Source organism: Galeopterus variegatus, unplaced genomic scaffold (assembly GCF_000696425.1).
Source record: "Galeopterus variegatus unplaced genomic scaffold, G_variegatus-3.0.2 Scaffold1400, whole genome shotgun sequence".
Classification (NCBI taxonomy): domain Eukaryota; kingdom Metazoa; phylum Chordata; class Mammalia; order Dermoptera; family Cynocephalidae; genus Galeopterus; species Galeopterus variegatus.
In genome coordinates, this window is record NW_007727511.1 from 369,906 (window position 1) to 394,890 (window position 24,985).

General features: G+C 43.8%; 1 protein-coding gene across 1 annotated transcript; it reads left to right on the forward strand.

Moving 5' to 3' along the window:
• The first annotated feature begins 3,120 nt into the window (after window positions 1-3,120).
• On the forward strand, window positions 3,121-11,610 carry ODF1 (outer dense fiber of sperm tails 1). The gene is made up of 2 exons (XM_008576771.1): window positions 3,121-3,551; window positions 11,042-11,610. The coding sequence occupies exons 1-2, from the start codon at window positions 3,229-3,231 to the stop codon at window positions 11,475-11,477; spliced, it is 759 nt and encodes a 252-aa protein (XP_008574993.1). The 5' UTR covers window positions 3,121-3,228; the 3' UTR covers window positions 11,478-11,610.
• Window positions 11,611-24,985: the final 13,375 nt, after the last annotated feature.

Sequence of the window (24,985 nt, forward strand, 5' to 3'; positions counted from 1 at the left end):
GAGGGGACCCTCTGCAGCCCATAGGTCTGCCAACATTGGGGGCCAAGCAAGTGTTGCCCAGCTTGGGAAGTTGCCAAAGCCTCCATCCCAGAGGAGGTTCTATCTGGACACTAGCCAAAGGTGGATGGGAGTGTCCATGGACACAGTCCTGCATAAGAAAGGGCCCCCAGCACTATATTAGAGCCCATGGAAGCTCCTTACATTTATGCTTCAAGGACTGTGACTGCAGATCATTCTTATGGGGGTTAGCAGGTTCCAATGAATTTCAGCATTGTCTTTCTGACATGACAAGCTCACATTTCCATCGGATCTTTAAAGAAGACATTACCTTTATTTTGTCACTTGAAATTATGTCCATAATATATTTCATGATAAGAGTGAAATCACTAGGAAGATGGGATACTAGGAGAATTCTTGTTGAAATATAGCTATAACTATCTTCATATGTGCCATGTATATACAAATATGTGTATTTAAGCTCATGAACCTGTGTATTTAACAATCTGAGACTGAGAGCTTTCCTGTTTCAACCTTTGCTGACATTTGCTAAGGGATGGAATTCAAGGTCACATAAGAGTTCAGAAATATATCACTTGGGGCTGGAGAAATCTGTATAAATCTTGCAATTAACTCTCAGGAAAGAGTAGACCATGTTCCTATTGGGGGAGTTCACCCCTCAAAATTGGATGGAATCACATCAGCATCTGTCCATATAGGAGTCTTATTCAACTTTGCATTTTGACTTATTCCATGTGACTCAAGGGCCAGCTTCCCATTCTAATACCTCTAGGGACACTTGTTTTCTTTGCTAAGACACTTCATCTGCACGAAAAGGAGTCTCCTAGGTCAAGGCTGGAGAACATTGAGCCATTGGGAATGCCAGGCTTGGTCTAGTGACACCCAAGGAATTTTAGCTTAGAGGGCTCTTACCTCTCTGATTACTCCTTCTAGGATCCTTTCATGAGCTCCTTTACTTCCCCCATTTTTAGTTATTTTGTTTCGGGAGTCTGCCTCCACCCTCTTCTTCATCCTGAGTGGTCTTCCCTGCTCCCAGGGTTCCAACTACCTGTGGAACTGTGGCTCCCTAATTTATATCTCTAGCCCAGCTTTTATAACTTCTACCTCAAGTTCCAGACCCACCATCCACAGGCTACTCCACATTTCTACCTTAATGTTGTCACTAGTACCTCCTGTCCACCCGTCTCCTAAACTTACTCTTCTTCCTGTGTTCCTGGTCTCAGTGGCACCACGAGTCTGCCAAGCTAGAGACCTGGGAGTCATCCCTGATTTCTCTCTCACTTCATCCTCATTCTGTTCAATACATTCTGTTTAATTCACTCATCTGGTCATTCGGTGAATAAAATTGAAGCACCTACTAAGCGCCAGACATTGTGTTAGGTGTCTTATTGTGTGTAAGAATAGGCAAGGTTCCTGCCCTCATGGCTTACGGTCTAGTTGGAGAAATATTGTTATGGCAGAAATGGCACAGAATTATGAGTGTGTAGTCTGGGGGACAGGGAAGGCTTCCCCAAGGAAGGGACATATAGGAGCAGAGCTAAAGGGATTAACTAGATCAAGGGCATGGGGCAGCGAGTTCAATTTCCAAGCAGACAGAGCAGTGTGTGTGTAAGTCTTAGATGAGGTAGAAGGAGTGAGGGATGGCCTTTGAGGAAGTGAGTGGCCTTTAAGGAAGGACTTTGTGGCTGAGGCATAATGAATTACAGTAATAATGATGGGAGAGGACACTGGAGAAGTAAGCAGAGGCCCTGTCATTCAGTAAGGATTTTGGTCCTTCTTTTAAGAGGACAGGGAAGACGTTGAAGACTTTTAAGGCAGGCAGGGGAAAAGGGGAGGTTGAGGGATGACAGATTTATATATGACAATCACTCTGGCTACAGTGTAGAGAAAGGACTAGATGGGTCTGAGTGGATGTGGGGGGGACAATCCCATTGGCTTCCTCCCTGCCACCACATAGCCATGATCCCCAGTCCAGACTTCTGTTGTGTCCTGCCTTCCAGCAGAAGATACCTCTACTGTTGTCCCCTTGCAAGTCACCTTCAGTGTGATTATCTGACTCGTCTTTCAACTTCTGTCAATAGAAAAGAAAACTGACAACCCTTCATTAGGCTCAATATAAAGTTCAAACTCCTTAGTCTAGTCGACAAGTCTCTTCAAACCTGGCCCTTGCCTCCCTCTCCAGTGTCACTTCCAACCACTTGTCCTCAAGCACCCTATGCCATAGTCCATAAAAAGAGGATTTGAGAGCTGGACAGGAGTTGGAGGGGAAAGAACCAGAATAGTAGAAGTACCATGAGCCAGATCAGGCTGAGTCAGAGGTCCAGGATGCTGGCCCAACTGAGAGCACAGGACACTGGCCCACATGGGGATTTCAGGCAGTTGCCACAAGAGTATCAAGGACCAACACCTGGGAAGCACTCGGGGACAAGGCATCTGGTGGCTTGGATGTAAGACCAGAGGTGCAGTTGCTGGGAGGTAGTGACTGAGAACAGGACCCTGAGCACTGAGAGGTGGGAGTTTGAGGGCAGGACCCCCCTACCAGTGAAGGACTGAGGTTCCAGGATAGCCAGGACCCCAGCTAGTGAAGAATGGGCAGTACTCAAGAGACTTGGGACTCAGAAGATCAGGACAAAGGCTGACTTGAGGCTGACTTGGAAAGAGGAGAACTACAGGAAAGTTCTTTATATTCTACCTGCCTGGAGCTAGAATGAATCTTAGAGTCAAAGAAGCAAGGCTAAGCCTCAAGTCAGGACTAGAGCCAGAAGGGCATAGAGAAAGGAGCCAGGCAGCTCCTGCCATCACCCGCAGCAAGATCAACAAGCACACAGTCACAGCCGTGGCTAGTTGTCAGAGCACACACAGTCAAGGACATTAAAGGTTAGCCCCATGAACCCCACAGAGCTGTGATTGCTTGGCAGACCCATCCAACTTCAAGGGGAATCAAATCTCAACATTAGTATGGTTCTCAGAGTAGCTTTGTAACTCTAAGGAGGACCTCTGGAGACCATGACTGTGTACAGTTGACATGGTAACCAGAAGACTATGACATACTGAGAGTGTGGTGAGGTCATAGAACACAAGCTTTAAAGTAGGTGAATCATGTGTGCCTCATTTATTTTTAAAAGAAACTCCTGAGAAGAGCTTAGGACAATTTTTTCCCCCGAGTGCCGTTTCCCAAGGGTACTCACAGAACAATAAGGTGTGACTGTAATGGCTGCACTGAGTTGTCTTTTGGACAGTGTTAGAAGGGACATTAAGAAGGTGGACAGAGAACTAAGGCAATTGAGATGCATCGACGAGCTTAGCACACGATGCCTGTGCGACTTATACATGCACCCGTATTGCTGCTGTGACCTGCACCCGTATCCATACTGCCTGTGCTATTCCAAGCGATCGCGCTCTTGTGGCCTGTGTGATCTCTACTATCCATGCTGCCTGTGTGATTACAAGCTTTACTGTCTTCGACCTTCTCTCAGAAGTTTGGAGAGGAAAGCCATTAGAGCCATAGAGGATGAAAAGAGAGAGCTTGCCAAGTAAAATAACTTATTTTTAGATTTTTATGGTTGGTGTATTAGACTTAGTTGGAATAAGGAGGAAAATGTGACCATCGATACTTGAACAAAGATAAAAAGGGTTCAAGATAATGACTGTGGTGACTTACGAAAAATTTAAGAGTAAATGGGTCTGTGTCGAGAATTGTAAGATTCTCAAAAGACAATGTAATGATGTCGATTGGCAAGGTTGGTGGTGGTTTATAGCTAGAATGCCAACATGATAAATAATGTGGCTTTAATGAGGGGAAGAAACAGGGGGTGTCATTAAAAAGCCATTGGAAGCAGCAAACTAAACATTTTTCCTGGTTATGAGTAAAGTAATTTGAGTATATTTGGACTTACAGAAATGACTACAGGAGAAGTAATAACAATCGATCAAATCCTTAATGTTTGCCAGAGGCTTTAAGAGCAGGGGAGCAAATTGAACCAGAGAGGCATTTCCTCATTTTCTAGGAAAACCTTCCTCCCATCCCCCAACTCCAGACAGAGACTTAAAATTCATCTGTAGTTGGGTCTAGTATGTTGGCCTCCCCTTCCAACTCCAATAAATGTTGTGCAAATAAACTACAGAACTGAGTCACAGCTTTCAGAATAGACATGAAAGGGTTTTCATTGAACTGGGTAATTTTAAAAAGTCACTTCTCAAAAATTTGATTTTGGGTTACATTTTCTTTTTTGCCTAGAGAAAGGTCTCCTTTTCTAACTTTCTGTACATGCCATTTAGGTCTGTTGTTGTTGTTATTATTATCATTATTATTATTATTATTATTGTTATTTTTGGTGTCTGGCTGGTGCAGGGATCTGAATCCTTGACCTTGGTAGTCTGTTACTATTGATAAGCACTGTCCCCTCATTAAGTAAATCATGGTACACCCATATATTGGAATAATATGTAGATGTAAAAAGGATTGATGAAGCATTTTATATATTGATGTACTAAGTGAAAAATCAAGGTGCAGAAAAACTTTAATATGCTACTGTCTCTTAAAAGATGGGCATAGATACACCGATACATGATGAATGGGTTAGATAGATGGATGTATAGCGTCTCTTGACAACAGTGATAGTGATGTTTCATTGCAAAGGGCAATAGGACAATTATTGTCTCGGTCATCGGCCACCAGAGGTCAGGGATGGACCTCCTTCCTAGCCTGGGATGGAGAGCTATCACCTATGAATCCATCTGCACTCTTTGAACCAATGTTTATTTTTACTCCTTAGTATATCAAGTTACATAATTTGCTCACACTGTGAGGCAGGGACTCTTAATATTTGGTCCAAATCGAGGGTTCCTTGTGAGCAGGTCTGTGTGCACTCTCCCTGTGTCTTTGAATACTTGAATACCCTGGATCCAAGTTCTCTCAGCCCTGGTCTTCCGGCTGCTTCCCTGTGCCCAGGCTCTTCAGATGAAAATGCTGCCTCTCCCTTTGCCGTCTGGGCTCTTCACGCCTCCTTCGGGAGGCCCTATTTCTTGGTGTGCACTAGACACAACTTCAAACTTAATTCCTAGTGGTGTCATTTATACAAAAGTAATGCTTTCTCTGGTTTGTGATACTTTTCCTGACAGTGTCTGGGTCTTTGCCGGATTTTTTTTCTGTGCCTGAGGCAGTACCAGTATGTGAAGCTGGTGATGTCTTTACATTAATTTCCATATCTGTGAACTGATAACGCCAGGTCCATTTTAGAAATGACCTCAGGCTTGCTCTCTTTTATCTCTTCCCAGCCACTTTTCTTCCCATTTATACCACCCTGTGAAATTTCTATGGTGTTTCTTACAGTTTGACATTTCATTATCCAGAAGGGCTTAGTGTCACCTGCAAATTTAAATATCCAGTTTTCCTGAATATGGGTGAAAATGTTAAGCCCTGATCCCAGCCCTAAACCCAGAGGACTCCCACTGTTAATATTTGTTCTTCCAGTGAAATGTATCTTTTTTCTTCTCTCTAAGCTAGCTCCTGATCCTTGATAAATAGATCCAAAAATATCATGTTGATTCAATTTTTTTCAACAATCTTTGGTGTGAAACTTTGCCCAAGGCTTTTTGAGTTTAGAATTCATATTCACATGACCTTTCACCCCTTTAAGAATGCTAGGGGTTGGTTAGTTATGACACGTCCTTTCAGATGTCAGACTGTATTGTCCAGAAGGTTCTTTGCCCAACAGGAAAGACTCTTGGTAGTTGCCTCAGCCCCACTGAAATTATTTTTCTCTGTGAGGGTCAATCTGCTCTGTCTCAGGGTGCTCCATTAGTAACTGGTAAGAAGCCTGGGCCAACAATTTCTTAATTCCCCCCATAGTTTCTTGAGCATTTCTGAGTGTGTGTTACTTAATTGACATGTGTATGTGTGTGCCATTTTCTCACATTGGACATAAAAGGTCCAACCCATGTCTATTGTTTATTAAGCAGCTGCTTCATAATATACCTTGGCAGTGTCTTCCTTAGTAGAGACACAAGTAAACTCTTTGGTTTCTTTAGCTAATTTGATATTCCCTTTCCCTCCCCAATCTTTTGCACCCCAAGCACTAGCAGTGCCCCTGACTCTTCCTTCCTCTTCTGGATTTAGAGGGGTGGAGGTAGCTGAATTTGGTTTCCTTTGTGAGAAGCCCTGCCAGCAGCCTGACTTAAGTTTGCACCTGACTCCCCAGCACACTTCCTGGGCATCCCTGGCCTCTGTTCTACAGCTGGAGAAACAAAACTCGGCCCCTCTTCAGTCCTGCTCGTAGGAGTTTATTGCCTAATTGATGGTTGGCCTGCTGTGGCTCTGACACAGGGCACTAGTCCTTGTGGACAAATTAACCTGGATTTCCATCTGTAACCTGGACATGCATTGGGCTCAACCTCTGCACCCCTTGCTGGTACCTGGAAACTAATCCTGAGACTGTGTTGTCATCCACTCACCCGAGTACTTGGGGTTAGCCCCAATCTCAACAAGAAATTCCCTTGAAAATCCCCACACAAGGTGTGCCATCTTAAAACTTCAAAAGTCTGCCTTCTCATTTCTTGATTCTCCCTTCATCCTCCGAGTCTGCAGTTTTCACTGAATCCACTCTTACTTGGTGAGGCCAAGGACAGTCCGCCCTAACGGGGAGCTCTTTGCGGGTTCAGAGGTGCCTCACCCAGGTCTAAGCCCTTGGAGGAATCTTCCCATCCCCCCACAACACAGTTAAGCTGTGAAGGAAGCCACAGAGAGGGACCTTGGTGGCTTTCCCATTGACAGGAGAGCCTCCTCATTTCCCTCTGTGTCCTCTGCAGAGGTGGAAGTGAGTTGAGGTCCTCGGTCCCCTCTTATTTGTCTCTTCATTTCTGTAGTTCTCAGAGCCCAGTCACCCGTGGCTGCAGGAGCAGGAGTTGCTGCCCATCTAGGCCAAACATGTTTCTATTATTTGGTTTGACCTTATCGTTTAATCGTACAAGCCTTGGAGCTTGGTGACTTGAAGCCTAGATTTAGGGCAAGTCTGTGTATAGTGAAGCTTGGTACAGCCTGATAAAGACTTACCCTTCATTGAGTGAAATCCATGCGCCTAGCACTTCATGTTCATTTAATCTTTGTACCATCCCTGTCGGGCAATACCATCTTGGTCATCTTGTAGATGATGAAACAGAATTCAGGGACAATGTTCTTGATCACTAGGTGGTGGCAGAACCAAGACTTGAAGCCACATTTGCCTGAATCTGGAATCCATGTGCTTCACCACCTGGTCAGTGCAAATTCGGGAAAAAAAAAATGCAAATTTGCAGCGCCACCCCAGACCTACTGAATCTGAAACTCTAGGGGTGGGACCCAGCCACCTGTGTTTCAATGAGCCCCGCAGGGGTCAGCTGCATCTGTACTGTGCTATCCTGCTCCCTGCTGAGTGACATTGTCTTCAGCATCAATCTGAAAGTCCAGAGAAGAGAGAAAAGGCAGGAAAAGAAAGGAAAGGGAGAAGAAAGGAGAAGAGAATGGGAAGGATGAGTTGGGAAGGAGGAACTGAGTTTAAATGTGTCTTCGGAATGGTTCTAAATTCAGGAGAAAAAGCAAAGTATGCAAGCGAAGCCTAGAGGAAGGCCGGCCTCCCTGTGCTCCTGGGTAGAGACAGGCATTTTTGACATCTCCATTACTTTATTCATCACCAGGCTGAATCTGATTCACATCTTTGTGAAGATAGCTGAATATATAGCTCATCATTTCTGTGGGCAGTATGTCTCCCATTCAGGGGCTTGCTTGTACATACAGGTGAAATTCACCTTCAATAGCAAGAAGAGGTGGTGGCACAGAGTGGCAGATGCTGGCATTGGCTGTCTGCTAGCTTTCCCAGCTTTCCTAAAAGGCTTTTGCAAAGAACCAAAGGGGCTGATATCCCTGTGTTTACTGTGGCTGAGCTTCACCCCCATGATAACAAGCACGGGAGGCAGTCTCTCTTTGTCCAGAACCCCACAGAGCCATGGAAAATCCCATGTGGGTTGGTGGGTTCGTCACCAGACAAGAGTCAAGTTGCAAGTTCAGAACTGAGTCTCATGAGTAAAATGTGGCTCCTGCAATTTCCCCTAAACCCACACATCCTCCCTGATAACCAATGACCTAGAAGCAAGAGGAAGAAACCTGGCCTGGCCAAGACGTTTTAGACAATTTCCTGAAGACCCACATTTGTAAGGCCACCACTCAGCTGTTTTAGAGCCAAAGGAGCCAAAGAGACAGGAATAGAGGAAAAGGGGGGAACCCAAGCTATAAAATACCTGAAATACCTTGAGACTCAGGATGCTAAGAGGAGATGGGTCTGAGAGCTGACTTTGGCTTGTAGATCTGGCTCCCAGATCCATCTCCTGCAGAGAGCAGAAGAGCTTTGTCTGGCAGAATCAGCCGTGGCATGGGCTGGCCATTTAGCTTAGCTGATTAGAGCATGGCCTTCTAACACTAAGGTCAAGGGTTTGGATCCCCATACAGGCCAGCCATCGAGAGGGAAAAAAAGAGACAGAGAGGAAAAAAAGAAAGAAAAAGAAAAAGAAACAGAGGGAAAAAAAAAAAAAAAAAAAAACCCGTGGCAGTAGCCGGGGCCCCTAGCAATGCTTCTTGCAGTCCTTGGTCCTCCTCTGTGAGGCCCAGCCCCATTTTCATGGCAGGATTTCATGTTTCTCATCTCATATGGGAAGGTCTGAACTAAACAGAAGTCCGACTCTCAACCCACACACACCATGGGAGATTCTTGGGAGATTCTTGAGAGATCCAGAGTTGCCCACTCTGATCTGCACTTCACTGTGGCTTCAAGCCTATGATCCATCCAGAGAGGGCACCGTGTCTAAAGTTTGGGCTGGTTCCCTGTGTCTTTGTGAGCTATTCTCTGCCCATCTGGGGTAGAAACGGAGCAGAAACACCATTTCAGTCCTTGGACACATTGCACGGGTTGTTTCCCTTTGCCTTGGTGTCTTGTAGGACTGAGTTCTATTTGATTATTTTGTAATTAGCCGCAAAAAGTCTTGGTTTGTAACTTTCAGTACAAGAGTAGTGGACACTCACACTGTTAAACCAATCATGTTAGGGCTTATCAAGCGAAAAATACAGATTAAAAGCAATATGTATAGCACGATTTCACAAGAACACACACAAAACTTTCTACACATATGTAGAAATACACATACACACACATATGTGGAAGAAAGCCTAACACCAAAGTTAATTAAGTATATTATGAGATTATGGGTATTTTTTTTTCCTTTTTGTCTTTTTTACTGACCGGTAACGGGATCGCAACGCTCGGTGTTGCGCCCACACCGCGCTCAGCCAGTGAGCGGGAACCGGTCTCCACATGGGATCTGACCCCTCGGCGGGAGCCGCCGCACTCCCAAGCAGTGCACTCTCCAGTGCGCCACCGGGCTGGCCGAGATTATGGGTATTTTTAAAATATTTCTTCTTTTTGCTTATCTGTATTTTCTGAGTCTTCTACAATGAACTTTTATAACTAACATAACAAAAAGAAGTAAATGTATAAACAAAATTCAGCATAAAAAGGTGATACACCATACAAGCCAAACCCCCCAAAAAGTGATACAGTGATAATTAGATCTGTATTACACAGTTATTGTGAAGATTAAATGAAATAATGCCTTAAACATGCTTAGCAATTTCCATGGAACATTGTAAAAAAAAAAAAGACAAAAGCCTAATATCTTAACCATGTGTGAAGTGCTGTTATTAATACTTTTCATGCATTAACTAATTCAGGTCCCACAACAACACAGTGCGATAGGCTAACATTGTCCCAGTTTTATAGACGAGGCATAGTTAGAACCTAGATACTCCAGTTCCAAAGTCTGATCTAAAGCACTTTGCTTTACTATCACTTGATGTATCATAATTGATCAAGCAGTATGAGCTGCTGTTATTATTTTTTTATTACTAAGGATGCATACAGTAGGACTGCAGAGTAGCAACAAGGCAGCTCTATAAGAACCATGGCAGCGGTATTTAACAACCAGCTCTGCGGAGGGCATGGGAAAAGCCCTGATTTGTAGCATTTTCCAATTTCCATGCTGCAAATCACCATGATTGATTTCAAGCTATCAATGTGAAGTCACTGGATGAGGAGTTGGGAAGAGATGTACCCAGTCAGCTCTGGCCAGTGGGGGTGATGCTGAGCCAGCACCCCACGGCTGGCCATTACAGCCCCACCAAGCTGACCAGGTCGCTGCTGGTGCCGGCCATCCTCCAGAATCTGGAGCAGCTTCAAGGCAGCAGGTAGGGCCGGGCCCCAGTGGGCAGGGCCAGACCAGTGCTCCCCTGCCATGTCTTCTATTGATGGAGCTTTCAGGCTGAGTTTCTGTGTGATTGCCCAGTGGTGGCACCAGTCCTGTGAATTAGCGGAGCTGGGTTCTAAAGCTGCCAGCTATCTTTAAAATACAGATTTTAAATGGTATCTTATTAGTTATGTCCCATTTATTAAAGAAAGAAAAAATTCTTTCTATATATAACATGAGGGTACTTCAAAAAGCTCATTGAAAAACAGAATTAAAAGATAATACAAATCTTTCCATGAACTTTCTGAAGTACCCTCATATAAATGCAGTAATGATAATGATAATGGTAATAAGTAAGCAGGATTTATAATGTGCCAAGCACCATGTTAAGTAAAATATCGTAATCTCATCTAATCCTCTAATAGCCTTGTGATGTAGGTGCTACTACTATCCCCATTTTACAGATGAGGAAACTGAGGCACAGAGAGGTTAAGGAACCTGCCCAAGAGAAAGATCTGGAAGGCCAATCACCCCTCCTCTGTTGTTAACAGAGGTTTACCTGTAGGGCAGTGTAATTGACATGGGGAGACTCTCACTTTTTACTTTATACATTTCTGTAAAGTTTGACTTTTTGCAGTGACTAGTGTTAACGTTTGCTATTTAAAAAAATAGAGATTAAAATATTGCTTCTTAAGCTGTGTCTGGGTTCTGAGTTCTAAGTTTCTTCCTCCCACCTTTTCCTTTTTCCCATATCCAGACTGAGAAGAACAACCAATAGAATTCTGGCCTCCTCTTGCTGTAGCAGTAACATTTTAGGATCGGTGAACGTGTGTGGCTTTGAACCTGATCAAGTCAAAGTTCGGGTGAAGGATGGAAAGGTGTGTGTGTCAGCTGAGCGTGAGAACAGGTACGACTGTCTTGGATCGAAAAAGTACAGCTACATGAACATCTGCAAAGAGTTCAGCTTGCCACCCTGCGTGGATGAGAAAGATGTGACATATTCCTACGGGCTCGGCAGTTGTGTCAAGATAGAGTCTCCGTGCTACCCTTGCACTTCTCCCTGCAACCCCTGCAACCCATGCAACCCATGCAACCCCTGCAACCCTTGCAACCCTTGCAGCCCTTTGTGTGACCCTTGCAACCCATGCTATCCCTGCGGAAGCCGATTTTCCTGTAGGAAGATGATTTTGTAAAGTGTAGGTAGAAACCCATGACTTAGTAGAAGTCAAGTACTCCAGCCAGGCAGCTCTTCCAGTGTTTCTCTTCCCCTTCCTATGGTCCGTGTTATTCAAGTACATAGGAAACTGAATACATAACTGCAATCTGCTGATGTTGTGTCAAAGTCCTTTGGTTCAACCTATTACAGGAGCCCTGCAGAGTTAGTGGGCATTGGAAGAATTCCTGGATGGGAATGGAAGATGAAATGGTGAGATCCTCCCTCCCTGGGTCCTCCTCCATACCCAACTACCTCCAAATTCCAGGAGAAGACACTGCTTTTCCAAATGATCCTGTAAAATGACCTACGCCAGAAATCAAACCATCAAATCAGAAGCATAGAGTAGTTAGGTTGGAAGACAAGCACTTTTTCAAAGCTACTGCAGTAGGAGTACTGAAAGACAGTAACTCCCCAAGCACAATGGTGCTGGGGTTTTTACTGGGACAATGATCAGAGTACAAAAGTGCAGGGCAGGGGGAGGGGGACAGCCGGAGCCTGTTCACTGCTTGAGGGTGGGGTGGCCATAAGGCTTCTTGTTTTCCAACATTCCTGTGATTGTTGGAATTGGCCAACTCTGGTTCATGGTGATTTGCAACCTCCTTGGGATTTATTGCAACTATCTCCTTTCCCCAGTTCCTGAAACTGCTTGTAGGCACAGAAGTTCAGTTCAAAGTTCAGGAATGGAAAAGGACAGCTTTTGCAAAATGGTAGTGTAGTTTTCCTGAACTTGGACCCTCATGGACATAGCCCATGAACTATTCTTGATTGCTAGCACAGAAATTAGTGTAAAGAAAGAATGAGATGCTGGGGAGGGATCAGAATGAGGCTGGTTTCAAACCTGACTCTTAGAGAGAACATGAAACCCTGAAGTTTGCACAGTAAGTCTTTTCCTTGATCTCAGTTGCATGTGAGTTAAAGCGGTGGTTCACAGCCTTGGCTGGACATTGGAATCACTTGGTCAGCTTTAAAAACATGGATGCTAAACAAAACATAAAAACAAAAACAAAAAAGCTAAAAAAAATTAAAAAGACAAAAAAGTGTTTTTCAAAATGAAAAAATACAGATGCCTGGGTCCCATCTCCAGAGATTCTAATGTAATAAACTTGAAGGGGCACCTGGTTGTCAAGATTTTTAAAAGCTTCCCCAGGGGGCTTCAAGTATGCGGCTAAGGGTGAGAAACTCTGGATGGGCTCTTAAAGCTCTCCCAGCCTTTTCTTTAAAAGTTTACTTCAAGGTTGAAGAATACTCATGGTGATAGCAGACGTATTTTGCTTCCAAGTGAGGGAAGTAATGGCCCTCTAATACAGGTTGTGAATAAAAAACATTGAACATTTCACAAATTTATTACCTAGCAACTAGGTATAAATGATTATGTTTGTGTGTACTAAATTGTAGAGTTACCCTTATAAATTCCTTGCCATGTTTTGATTACTGTTCACAAATATTCTAGTTTCTCATTTACAAAATTTTTTGAGAATGATTTTGAAAAAATTTCACCCTATAGAGTCAATGGAAACCCCATTGGGGTCTTAACCCCTTGAACAAGTGGTAACCTCTGTCATCTGGAGAGCGCCATTCCAGGGCACTTTTAGGAAGTTAATTATTTTATTCACCCACCCACTTACCCACCCTCCGATTTGTTAATCCAGCAATTCATCCATTCACCCATCAACCTGCCAACCAGATTTTTTCATTTTAAATGCTAGAGATACGTTGTCTGCAAACAGGGATATGGAGAGAAAAAGACCCTTTTCACAAATGCCTCAAATTAAATTCAAGGAGTGGTGCTCTGGAGGAATTGGTGTGGAAGAATTCCAAAGAAACTAAATTTGCAAAGGCTAGGAGAGGCCAGACTAGCATTAGGCATTTCCATGGTGTTAATGGTTGACATCACTGCCTTGCAGGAGCAGCAGGGAAGCCAGAGCCTGGCCTGCGGGGTGCTGGTTGCATGCACTGTCTGCTCATTCTCACAGGGAAAGACTCTCTAGACAGACAAGTGTTTATCTACTGGGTACCTGCTCTGAGAGATGCACAGTGCCATGTGCTGTTGTCAATTCATACCTTTCCAGGAGCTTCTGTAGGTGAAGGCAAGACTAAAACCTGTGACATAAAATTGTCAAAACTCTTAGTGTGTTATCAGGAACTAAACTGCCCGGCATGGACAGTAAGTACCCTCCAGCATCAGAGAAGGGCGTGTAGGAGGTGAAGGGGCCAGAGGAGGAAGCAGGCCTGGGTGTGGCCGAGGCCTTGGGGAAAGGCACAACAGGGCTCATTCCATGACTAACTGGATATGAGGAAGAAGCAACATATGCTGTTTTCAACATTGTCTTTGGCTGGTCAATTGACCCTTGTGCTTGGATGGTTCTGCCGTGGCCTTTAATGCAGTTTTGCAGATCAGAGTCCAACTGTAAACACCTGCTCCATCTACCTGGGTGGGAGATGGAATGGTGGTGACTCTTGAAGGGGCAGAGGCAAGAAATCAGACCAGATGGAACTGAAAGACGAGGGAGGCTCTGAGCTACTCGTTGTCCAGCACATGTGTAATGAACGAACACATAAACTAGGTAAATATGCCACCTACTAATAAACACGCTCAGTAAATATTGTAGAAGTAAGACTGGAGATGAAGATAATTACACTTCTTAGGGTTCGTGGAGTACATTCTAGACCCGAAGGATTATTTGACAGTATCAGGAATAAAAAGCTTCTCAGGTATAGGGTTGAGGTGAATCTGTACTCAATGGCATAGTGTATTGTTTGACTTCTTTCAAAACTCACGTAGTGGATTATTTTATAAAAAGATATTACAGATCCTCAATGGACTGTTCTTCAGTCATTGTAAAATAGTTTTATTTAGTGAATCATTCATGTCCCTAGAACTAGAGTAAGTAAAAGTTTAAAAATTATCTCAACTTCTCTTCCTCACATAAAAATTCTTCTCTGTCTCTGTCTCTCTTTTTCTGTCTCTCTCTCTGTTTCTTTCTCTCCCATACAAGCTCCTCTGAGTGTAACAGACTGGGGAAGCTTGGGAAACTCTGATTTAGCCCTTTAGCTGAGGACATTACGCTGAAAGTTAAGGCAAAATTGATCCTGAAACCAGAAGACTTACTGTTTGTAAGAAAAGTAAGGGAGAAGGGTATTGCTGAGTGGCCCAGATGAATTCCAGTGAAGTTTGAAGGGTTTTTGGAATTTATCATTGCACAGTTCTCACCAGAGGCCTGGGTGATGAGTCACATGATTTGTAATCATAGGTGCATGATGGACTCAGAAATTACCCTTGGGGAGCAACTGCTTTTGATGCTAACACTGAAGTACTTCCTTCTAGTTCAGAGTTGTACAGTAAGTATTAGTTTCTATCCCTAAAGATAGAAAACAAAATGAAAAGATAGAAAACAAAATGAAAATACATTCATTATTTAGGCCTCTGGATCCTGATGTATAAAACTTGACAATCAGAATTGAATACCTCTCTTCCTAAGTACACCAAGCCCTGGTACCAGTGTTAGTCACACAAAGGTTAGCACACCTGGCCGATATATCACCACACCTTGAAGGCTCATAAACCTGGCTTTTTACAGATGACAAAGCCCATGATTTCAGGGCCTTGAGTGTGCTTCATAGAATGTGTCTGTCCAGGATGTGTTCTGGAGCCAGGATGCCAGACAAGGTGTTTGAAATCCAGCCGTCACTGTTCCTGAAGCAACTGGTCCACCACTTAGAATCTCTTCCAGTAGGTCGTCTTTCTCTTTGCACAGTAGAGAGCACCCCCAAGGGGATGGGGTGACCCTGTGTGGTTGAATAACTTCTGCTCTTAGTGGAATGGGGGACCACCAACATCAGAATATTCAGAATTTCCAGTCCAGAAGGTTCTGGGGGAAGATACCCCTTCTCTTCAACTCAAACTTCAGTGATAACTGCATTTTCATACACCAAACTAAGGAAAATGGTCTAAAAAGAGTTTTACTCTGGTTTGTGAGTTTTGGGTGGGGTGGGAGGGGGCATAAGCCATTTTATGTCTGTGAATTCTGGAGATCAGAAATTCAGACCAGACACGATGGCATGGTTTGTCTCTGCTCCACTTGAGAAGACCCAAACAGCTGGAATCTTCTGCAGGTTTCTTCGTTCACTATCTGGCATGTGGGCTAGGCTGGGCTGACACTGTCATCTGGTTTGTGATTTTAGATGAAAAAGTCTTATAGGCTGAAGAAAACATGCTTTATTATACACATAAAGAATTGCTTTTATTAAAAACAATCCGCTAACATAAAAAGAATCAAATGTTCAGCATTAAAAATGTTTCCGGGCCGGCCCGTGGCTCACTCGGGAGAGTGCGGTGCTGATAAAAATGTTTCTACTCAGAACATTTGGAAGTAATACAGCTTTAGAAAGAATCTGGTCACCACGTCTGTAGAAACAGCTACAGTCAGACACACCTAAACAAGCTTTGCTCACTTTTCTTTTTCCAATTATGTTTGTAGTTATTAAAACCACTTTAATTAAAATGGATCACTGCTTAGTGCTGGTTCTATAAGTATAATGAGTATGCATCCCAGATTGCCTGGGACAGCCTAGATTTCAAATGACCATGTCTCGGCTTGGGAACAGGAGAATGCAGTTCCTTCATGTTTCCTGTGGGTGGTCAGGGTGTACGGATCGAGGTGTTAAGAAGCTAGTACAGATCTTTCAGATCACACCTGAGACAGCAACAGAAGAAAGGAGACAAGGACAAAAGAGGCATCCGAAACAAGCTGGGGCCCCTTGGAGAACCAAGGGAAGGCGGTAGGAAAGCACAGGCCAGGATTTGAGCCAAGCAACTTGGCAATAGATTAGCCAACTATCTCAGAAGAAGTTGGTTTTCCTGAGCAACAGCTTAGTCACTTCCGATATCATCAGTGTCAAACACTTCTTAGCCTCCAGGGCCCAGCCATGGACTTTTGAGGTGTTCTACCTCCTCGGGAGAGGGTGGGTTCTAGAAGCATGGGTCATAGGGTTTACCTGTGGGAGAAACCTTCATCCTTGTTCATGTGAACCCACCTGGGGGCCTGCTCAGCCTGCAAGAAGCCAGCCAGGGTGCAGAAATGGCCAAGACCAAAATCTTTGCCTTTGAGTTTCAATCCAGTTTGGGAGGCAGACATATAAACTGTTAAGTTTTAATTCTGCCTTATCAAGGATTCCTATCGAGATAGAACCAAGCACTGACAGGCACAGTGAAGACAGAGCCACTGGCCACAGGATCACGGGGTGACTTGGCAGGCCCTATTGTGGCCAGGTCTCCCACAGCTTCTTTCTACATCTTCTTCCCCCTTCAGTGGGTGAATGAGGGTAAGAACAAGAAGGTACTTTGCAGTTCTTTGGGGGGGCTTTAATTTCTCCTTCTGGGTTTGTTTAAGCTCTTCTGAGAAGCCCCCTTATCCTTCCAGGCTCCCTTTGCTTCTCTCCCTATTTTCTCCCCTTTAGGGACCTGTCAGAGTCCAGGCAGGACACAGAGTACACCCAGCTGGGCTTTTTGAAAGACATTTTAATGAAGCAACTTTGCAGAGGCGTGGGTGGCTTCACGGGAGTAACGGGACTGCTGACGCACACAGGGGAGGCTGTTCTCTCACTGGGCCCACAGAGGCAGCGAGGGAAACAGGGTTAACGGTGTCCAGGGGAAAGCTGGAGCCTCGGACCAGGGGCTTGGCAGGAGCTGGGCTGCAGCAGGCAGGGAGCGAGAGGAATAAATACTCCCACCTCTCTCTCCTCTCAGTCTCTAATCCTAACAGTGCAACCCATGAGCCAACTCCAATGCAAGAGCAGAGGCAAGAGAGCCCTGGCGACAGAGTTTGACCAGGTTGGCCACCTAGGGCCTGCAGCAGAGTGGAGAAGAACTTGAAATGGAGCTGTAGAGATAATGGGAAATAAGCAGCACTCCTCCCATCCTGCCATCCCTCTGTCCTTTCTTCCTCCTCCCTACCTGCTTTCCTGCTTGCCCACAGGGCATCATGCCAGGCATTGAGGAATCAGGGATCAGCAAGCCAGACCTGTTCCCCAACTTCATGGAGCTTACAGTCTAAGAGGGAGACAAATACAGAACATACAATTAAAGGAATGGGTGCATGGGCTCAAGGCAACAACCTGGGTCTGTTTTAATTCTCCAAAGTTAGGCCACACGGGTCCTTGCTCCTGAAAGACAGTGCCTGAAGAGACTCCATGAAAACTCTACTCGGAGCTGATCCTACAAAGCCCAGGTGACGGACCACTCAGAATTCAGTGGCAAAATGCTGCACACCATCAAGTCATAATCCCCCTATGCCCTCTGCTATTCTACAGCATTTCTATCCCTTTTGCTAAACCTATGCACTATCCCTTAATATGTAATGGAAGAGAAATTCTGAAGAACATCTTTTAACCTGTTTAGATGGAGGAAAGCAATCTAAGTAAAATAGGGTACTCAGAAGCCATAACAGAAAACACAGATATACTCAGTAATACTTCTAAATAGTGTGAGGCAATAATCATAAAAAGTCAATAGAGAAATAACAGGCTAGGAAAAATAGTTAAAACTTGATAAGGCCTATATTCTTAGTAGTTTAAAGGAAAGCAAAGGACAAATAATTTTAAAATAGGCAAGAAGAATGTTTATAGCAGCTTTATTCATAATTTCCAAAAACTAGACGCAAACAAGATGTCCCTCAATAGGTGAATGGGTAAATAAACTGCGATACATCCATACGGTAGAATACTATTTCATGATAATAAAAAACGAGCTATCAAGCCATTAAGCTATCAAGCTTAATGCATACTGCTAAGTGAAAGAAGCCAATTTGAAAAGCCTACGTACTGTATGATTTCAATGACACAGCATTCTGGAAAAGGCAAAACTACAAAGATAGTAAAAAGATCAGTGATTGCCGGGGGTTTGATGGGAAGGGGGTTGAGGGTTGGATAGGTAAAGCACGGGGTTGTTTTTTAGGGTGGTGAAACTATTCTGTATGATACTGTGATGGTAAGTACAGGACATGATGCTTTGTCAAAACCCATAGAACTTTATAGCACAAAGAGTGACCCAATGTCCCAAATTAAAAATATATACATATTTAGGATATCAAGGGATTCCAGCATAGAACGCAGACTATGACAAAAGAATCTAACTCTATTACAAATGTATCAAAACACCTTACTGAAGAGGGTGAGGGGAAGGGTGCTGACCTGTGTAACTCTGGGGATGAACAGAGTCCATAAGAATAAAGGCCAAAGGAACTGCACATAAGCACTGTGCTCCGGTTGGTAAAGCTTTTCCTCGTCAGGGAATGGGTTAACAGTTCTGATACTGCTATACATGTGTACTGGAGCTGAACAAGTAAGTAAATACTGGTGCATGGTGAGAGCCAGCTTCTCATTGTTGGAGTGGGAAGTTCGAATAAGCCAGGGAAGTAAGTCCATGTGGCAACGGGTTAGAGTTGCAGAAATAGAAATGAACTCATGTCCATATAGAAATATGTATAGATATGTATATATACACTAGTTAGTATGCTCACATACATTTCCTTGCTCTGTCACCTGAAAGGGCCTAGAAACAAGGACGCCCCAGTAGCAATGAGCAGATCTTGTGACCAGACCTTGGTTTCTAATACCATTTTCCAATAAGAGAAACCAGGACCCCTTAGAGAAATGGCTGATGCCAGCACTGGAGCAGGAAGCACACAAGAGAAACTTGGAGCATCTTGTAGTGCCAGAAAGTAAGGAAGTGTTTTTAAATACCCACATTGACGGGCCAGTCTGTGGCTCACTTGGGAAAGCGTGGTGCTGATAACACCAAGTCAAGGGTTAAGATCCCCTTGCCAGTCATCTTTAAAAAAAAAAAAAAAATCCACATTGATGGGGGTATGTCAAGGGACATGGGAGGCAACTGAGAGAGCCCCCAATGGTCAAAGCTGGAACAATTGGAGCAACAGAAGTTGCTCAAAGTAGGATTGGATTATAACCCCCAGGTATGAAGCAAACATCCATGCATGTACGCTAATATAAGTGAATGACTGAGTAAATAATTAAATGGCAGGGAAGAGACAAATTCTCCTGTGCGGAAGAATTCTGAATGGTTTATGAAAATATGTCACCTTCAAGGAGGTGGAGCATAACTCTTCACTTCTTAAGTGTCAGCTGCTCATACTGACTTCCTTCCAAGGAGCATACTATGCAAAGAGAGGAAAAAAGAGTAATTTTCAGTGGAGAAACATGAGAAACACTTTCTGAGCCAGGTGATGGAGGTCAACGTCAACAGTGGTAAGTCATGCTGACAGCAGGTTCCCTTGACATGATGTGATGAGAAGGGCACTTTACCTCGGGGGTCTTCATCCCCAAAACCAATAACCCCAGTCTCATCGTGTGAAAAACTCCAGACAAATTCCAATAGAGGCACATTCTACGAAATATCTGACCAGTACTCCTCAACACAGTCAAGGTCAACAAAAAAAACAAGGGAAGTCTGAGAAACTGTCAAAGTCAAGAAGAGGGACTGGCTGGTTAGCTCAGTTGGTTAGAGTGCAGCTTTATAACACTAAGGTCATGGGTTTGGAACCCCACACAGACCAAAAAAAAAAAAAAAAAAAAGCAAAGCCAAGAGGTGATAACAAAATGTAACATGGTATCTGGAGTGGGATCTTGAAACAGAAAAAGGACATTAGGTAAAAACTAAGAAAATCTCAATAAAGTAGGCACTTCAGTCAATAACAATAAATAAATATTCATGGCTGGCCGGTTGGCTCAGTTGATTAGAGCAAGAATTTGAATCCCCGTACCAGCTGGCCATCAAAAAAAATAAGTGAATATTTGCTCATTAATTATAACAAATGTATCATATTAATGTAAGATGATAATAAAAGAGGTAACAGGGTGCTGGATATATGGGAACTTTATCTTTGCAATTTTTTCTGTAAATTTAAAAATGTTCTTAAAAAGCAAAGTTTTTAAGTGAAATGAAAAAAACGATAGGGAAGAATACAAGCAGGTAATTCATAGAAGAGGAAATATGAGGGTCAATAAATACTAAAACAAAGTCTTGACTCCTGCAGTCTTCATGCAAATGCAAATCAAAACAATAGCATACTCTTTTTCACACATTAAATTAGCATAAACTGCAAAGAGCAATATATATACATACATATATATATATATATATATATAGGCAGCTGGTTGGTACAGGGAACCAAACCCTTGACTTCGTTGTTATAAGGCCACTCTCTAAACTGAGCTAACTAGCTAGCCCTTTTTTTTTTTTTTTTTAAAGATGACTGGTGAGGGGATCTTAACCCTTGACTCAGTGTTGTCAGCACCACGCTCTCCCAAGTGAGCCACGGGCCGGCCCTTAACTAGCTAGCCTTAAAGAGCACTATAAAGAGCAATTTCACACATTAAATTGGAATAAATTATAAAGAGTGAAAAAAATTTCACTCTGGCTGGGAGGCTATTTTACAGTAATGAGTATTTTACTCATTTCTTGCTGGTAAGAGTGTAAATTACTAAACCTTTTGGAAAATAATCTGGCATTATCTACTGAAAATATACATATCTTTAGATGACCATTCCACTGTAGGAGAACCTTCCAGAAATAAGAGCCCAAGTGAATAAAAACAGTGGGATGGGTTTTGAACCTTTGTTTCAAGGGTTGGAGAATGGGAAACCACCTGAATATCCCTCACTAAGAGAACAGTTGAATCAATTACAGTTTACTCATCCTGTGAAATATTTGACTAGCTTATAAAAATCATCAGTGAGATCTCTATGGATTGATCTGGAGAGATTCCATAATACATTAACAGGGAAATGTTGGAGATTAACGTGTATGATCCTGGTTCTCTAAAGCAACCACCGCACAACACAAAACACCCCGACTTGTGTGTGTGAAGATGGACATGGATCAAAGGTCCAAGTCAAACGTTTAACATTGTTTACCTGACAGGAGTTATTAAGGCAGGGTGGGCTGAGCCATCACCTTTTTCCTTATACGTCTCTGTACTGTTTGTCATATAAAACAAGTATGTCTCACTTTTTAATTTTAAAAAACCTAATGAAATTGAAATTAAAAAATTCAATGGTCGTGTGGTAGGCAGAATAATTCCCTCCTCTCCCAATATGTCCATATCCTAATCCCTGGACTCTGTTGATAAGTTAATTTCTGTGGAGAAAAGTATTAGGTCAAATCTGCATGCCTGATTAAGGTAAGAATTTTGTCGGAGGATGGCATGGCTGTCAGGGAGTTTTCCAGCCAAAGTCACCTGTCAGAGCAGACCATGCCCCCAGCAATGCACCCGCCTCCATAACCATGCCGAGGCTCTCGGCACTGGCCGGAATTAGCCTGTGGGAGCCATCGCCTTGGTGTGAGCAGGTGATAGATTTCAGAGCCGGGCAGCTGGACCTGTTGGTCAAAGATACCCCCTGCACTTGGTAAGAGGGATGCATTCTCGTCACCACCACAGAGATGCTCAATTTTGCCAAGTGTCCGTAAACTAAGCCTGAAGTCTATGCTTGGACTGCAGTAATGACATCATTCATCGAGTGGTGGCACTTTTTATTCTGGGGGTACGAATTAGCATATGTGTTGTATTTAAAACTCTCTTAGTCCATTCAGGCTGCTATAACAAAATTTATAAATAATAGAAATATTATTTCTTACAATTCTGGAGGCTGGGAAGTCCAAGATCAAAGCACCATCATATTCATTGTCTGGTGAGGCCTGCTATCTGCTTCATAGATACCACCTTGTTGCAGTGTCCACACATGGTGGAAAGGCAGAAAAAAAAAAAGTTATTTACTGTGAGGACAGTAACTAACTAGGATTGAAAAGCTTTCCTAGGACATGTCTGAAACTCACTGAACTTCGTGTATTTGGGGTGACTAGGTTAAGGAATGTGGAAGGTGGAAAGCTTTTCATCCACTTGAAAAGGATTTCCACTGTAGTAACGACGGCAAACTAGCTCTATGCCAGGCCCTATGCTGGCTGCGTGACACACCTTCTCTTTTCTCATCCTCTCAAGAGCCCTAAGAGATTGGTGCTGTTATTGTCCCTGGAACTATGCCATTGAGATATTCATTTGTGATTGGTTCTCCCTGAATTTCACACCCTTCACTCTTTGCCTCAAGGGAGGTTTGTGCTGCTGGATTAGAAAGCAAAGCTGACCACACCTAGCCTGCCTTTATGGCTTTTGTTTTCCAGAAGTATGAGTTGCTCAGGGGGGAAGAGGAGACAAAGACTGGATCCTGGACAGTAGAAAGGGGTAGGGGGAGATTCCTGAGATTGGTGGGTTTCTCAAGTAGTTAAGGAACCTGGTCCTATTCTTAGCATTGCCCAGAAAATATAGCAGGACTGCAGAGGACCCTGAGTACTACTTTTAAGGATGTTAGCACTGCTCATCCTGAATTGAAGATGACAGGCATGAGCTGACCAGTTAGCTCAGTTGGTTTGAGCATGGTGCTGATAACACTAAGGCCCAGGGTTCAATACCTGTGCCAGCCAAAAAAATTTAAAAAGATGATAGGTCTTCCTTCATTTGAGGCTCTGTGTTGGCCTCCTGGATACTATGCAGCATTGGGGAGAGAGAGGGAGAACCGATAATTTCTGCAACTGACCTCCCACCAGCTTGGCAGAGTGGAGGCTTAAACTTGATTTAAATCAAATAAAAACGTGTGATGTTTTTGGCATTTATGGGTTACAAGTCACAGCCATTTCAAACTCATTTTGCTTATGTGTGGTGGGAAGTCCAGTTTCAGTCATTTTTCAGGGCACACTCCTCTTTGGGTTGTACAAGGGTCCTGGGGCATACAGGGGTAAGAAGTGTTTTGGCCTGCAGCTGCTGTTGTACAGCTCTGCCCGTCTCTGGTTATGGAGCTACATGTACTGGGTCACCCTTGTCCAGTATCCTGCCCAGGCCAGTGAGGCTCTTCCCATGGTGACCCGCCCCCTGGCAGCAGCTGTTCCCTCCATGTATTGAGTATTTCATGCATTTCATTGAGCAGATCTATCAAGTGGTTCAAACCACTTCTCAAACCTCAAACCTACAACAGCTGGATCCGTTACAGTAATGCTACCTGTTGCAACAATCAAACCCTAAATTTTCAGTGGCTTGAAAAATAAATGTTTGTTTCTTGCTCACAGGGCAGGTATTCTTGGTTGGCTGGTGGCTTTCAGGGACCCAGGTGCCTACCATCTTATGGCTCCTCTCTCCCACAGCCTTGAAGTTCTCCGTACTCAGCAGCTTGCATATAAGAAAGAGAAAGTGGAGAAAGGCAGCCTCCTTAACCTTTCTAGCCAGAAAATACCACAAATTGCTTCTACTCATGGTCTACTTTTAAGAACTAGTCACATGGTGCCACCTAGATATAGGGGAGTCTGGGAAATGTAGTTCCTGACTGGGCAGCTCTATCATATGGGAGAACATGAGTCTTTGCCGTATTATTCTATTTCTGCTACTTACAGCAAAATACCTGGAACTGAGTGATTTGTAAGCAAATGAAATTTATTTCTTACAGTTTCAGAGGCTGAGAAGTCCAAAGTCCAGGTAACATATCTGGTGAGGTGCTCTTTGGTGGTGGCTTTACAGCAATGGAGGGGTCTCACGTGGCAGAAAATGGCAAAGCAGATAGAGAGATTCTCCTGTGCTCTCCCTATAAAGCCCTCAGAACCACGCCCCTGACCACCATTATTAATCCCTTCACTAGAGCATGGTCCTACAATCTAATCACCTCTTCAAGGCCCCATCCTTCAATTACCATAATAGGATTTCCCATTCTCAAAAGTTACAGTGGGAATTAAGCTTCTAATATATGAACTTTGGGGGGCACGATTCAATCAATCCACAGCAGAACCATTTAGACATGTCCTTGTCTTCCTGTCATCGGATCCACTGGGATATGTACCCACATGCTCTGTCTTATCTCTTGTTATTAGCGTAATAGGATGTTACATGGTCCTTTTCTTGTTGTCTCCGTTTTGACTGAAGACATAAAGACAAAAACCAATGCCGTAAGTGCTAAGTACTCCTAGGGTAGAGTGCTGGACCACAGTGGTAGGCAGCCCCTCAGATAGCTTCCAGGGATCCTCATCTCTTGATAATCATGCATCTGTGCAATTTCCTGCCCTTGGGTATGGGATGGCCTAGTGACATTACTGCAAAAGTGATGGCTGCCACCACAAGGTTAGGTTATGAGAAGACTGGGTTTTTGTTGGGCCCCTCTCTTGCTCCATCCCTTGCTCACTCTGAGGGAAGCCAGCTGCCATGCTGTGGACCATCCTGCAGAGAGGCTCACATGGCAAAGAACTGGTGTCTCTGACCAACAGTCAGTGAGGACCCCAGGCCTGCCAACAGCCACCAGAGTGAGCAGTCGAGCCCACTGATGGCTGCAGCCCCAGTAGAGGTCTTAACTGCAGCTTTGGGAGAGAGGCTGAGCTACAGGTACCTTGTCATAACAAAATACCACAGACTCGGTGGCTGAAATAATAGAAATTTATTT

Bases quoted from the DNA above. Each gene is read 5' to 3' on its own strand.
- ODF1 (XM_008576771.1), top strand. From the start codon at position 3,229: ATGGCTGCACTGAGTTGTCTTTTGGACAGTGTTAGAAGGGACATTAAG. The intron at 3,552-11,041 runs GTAAAATAACTT...TCCCATATCCAG, and splicing joins GAAAAGAGAGAGCTTGCCAA to ACTGAGAAGAACAACCAATA.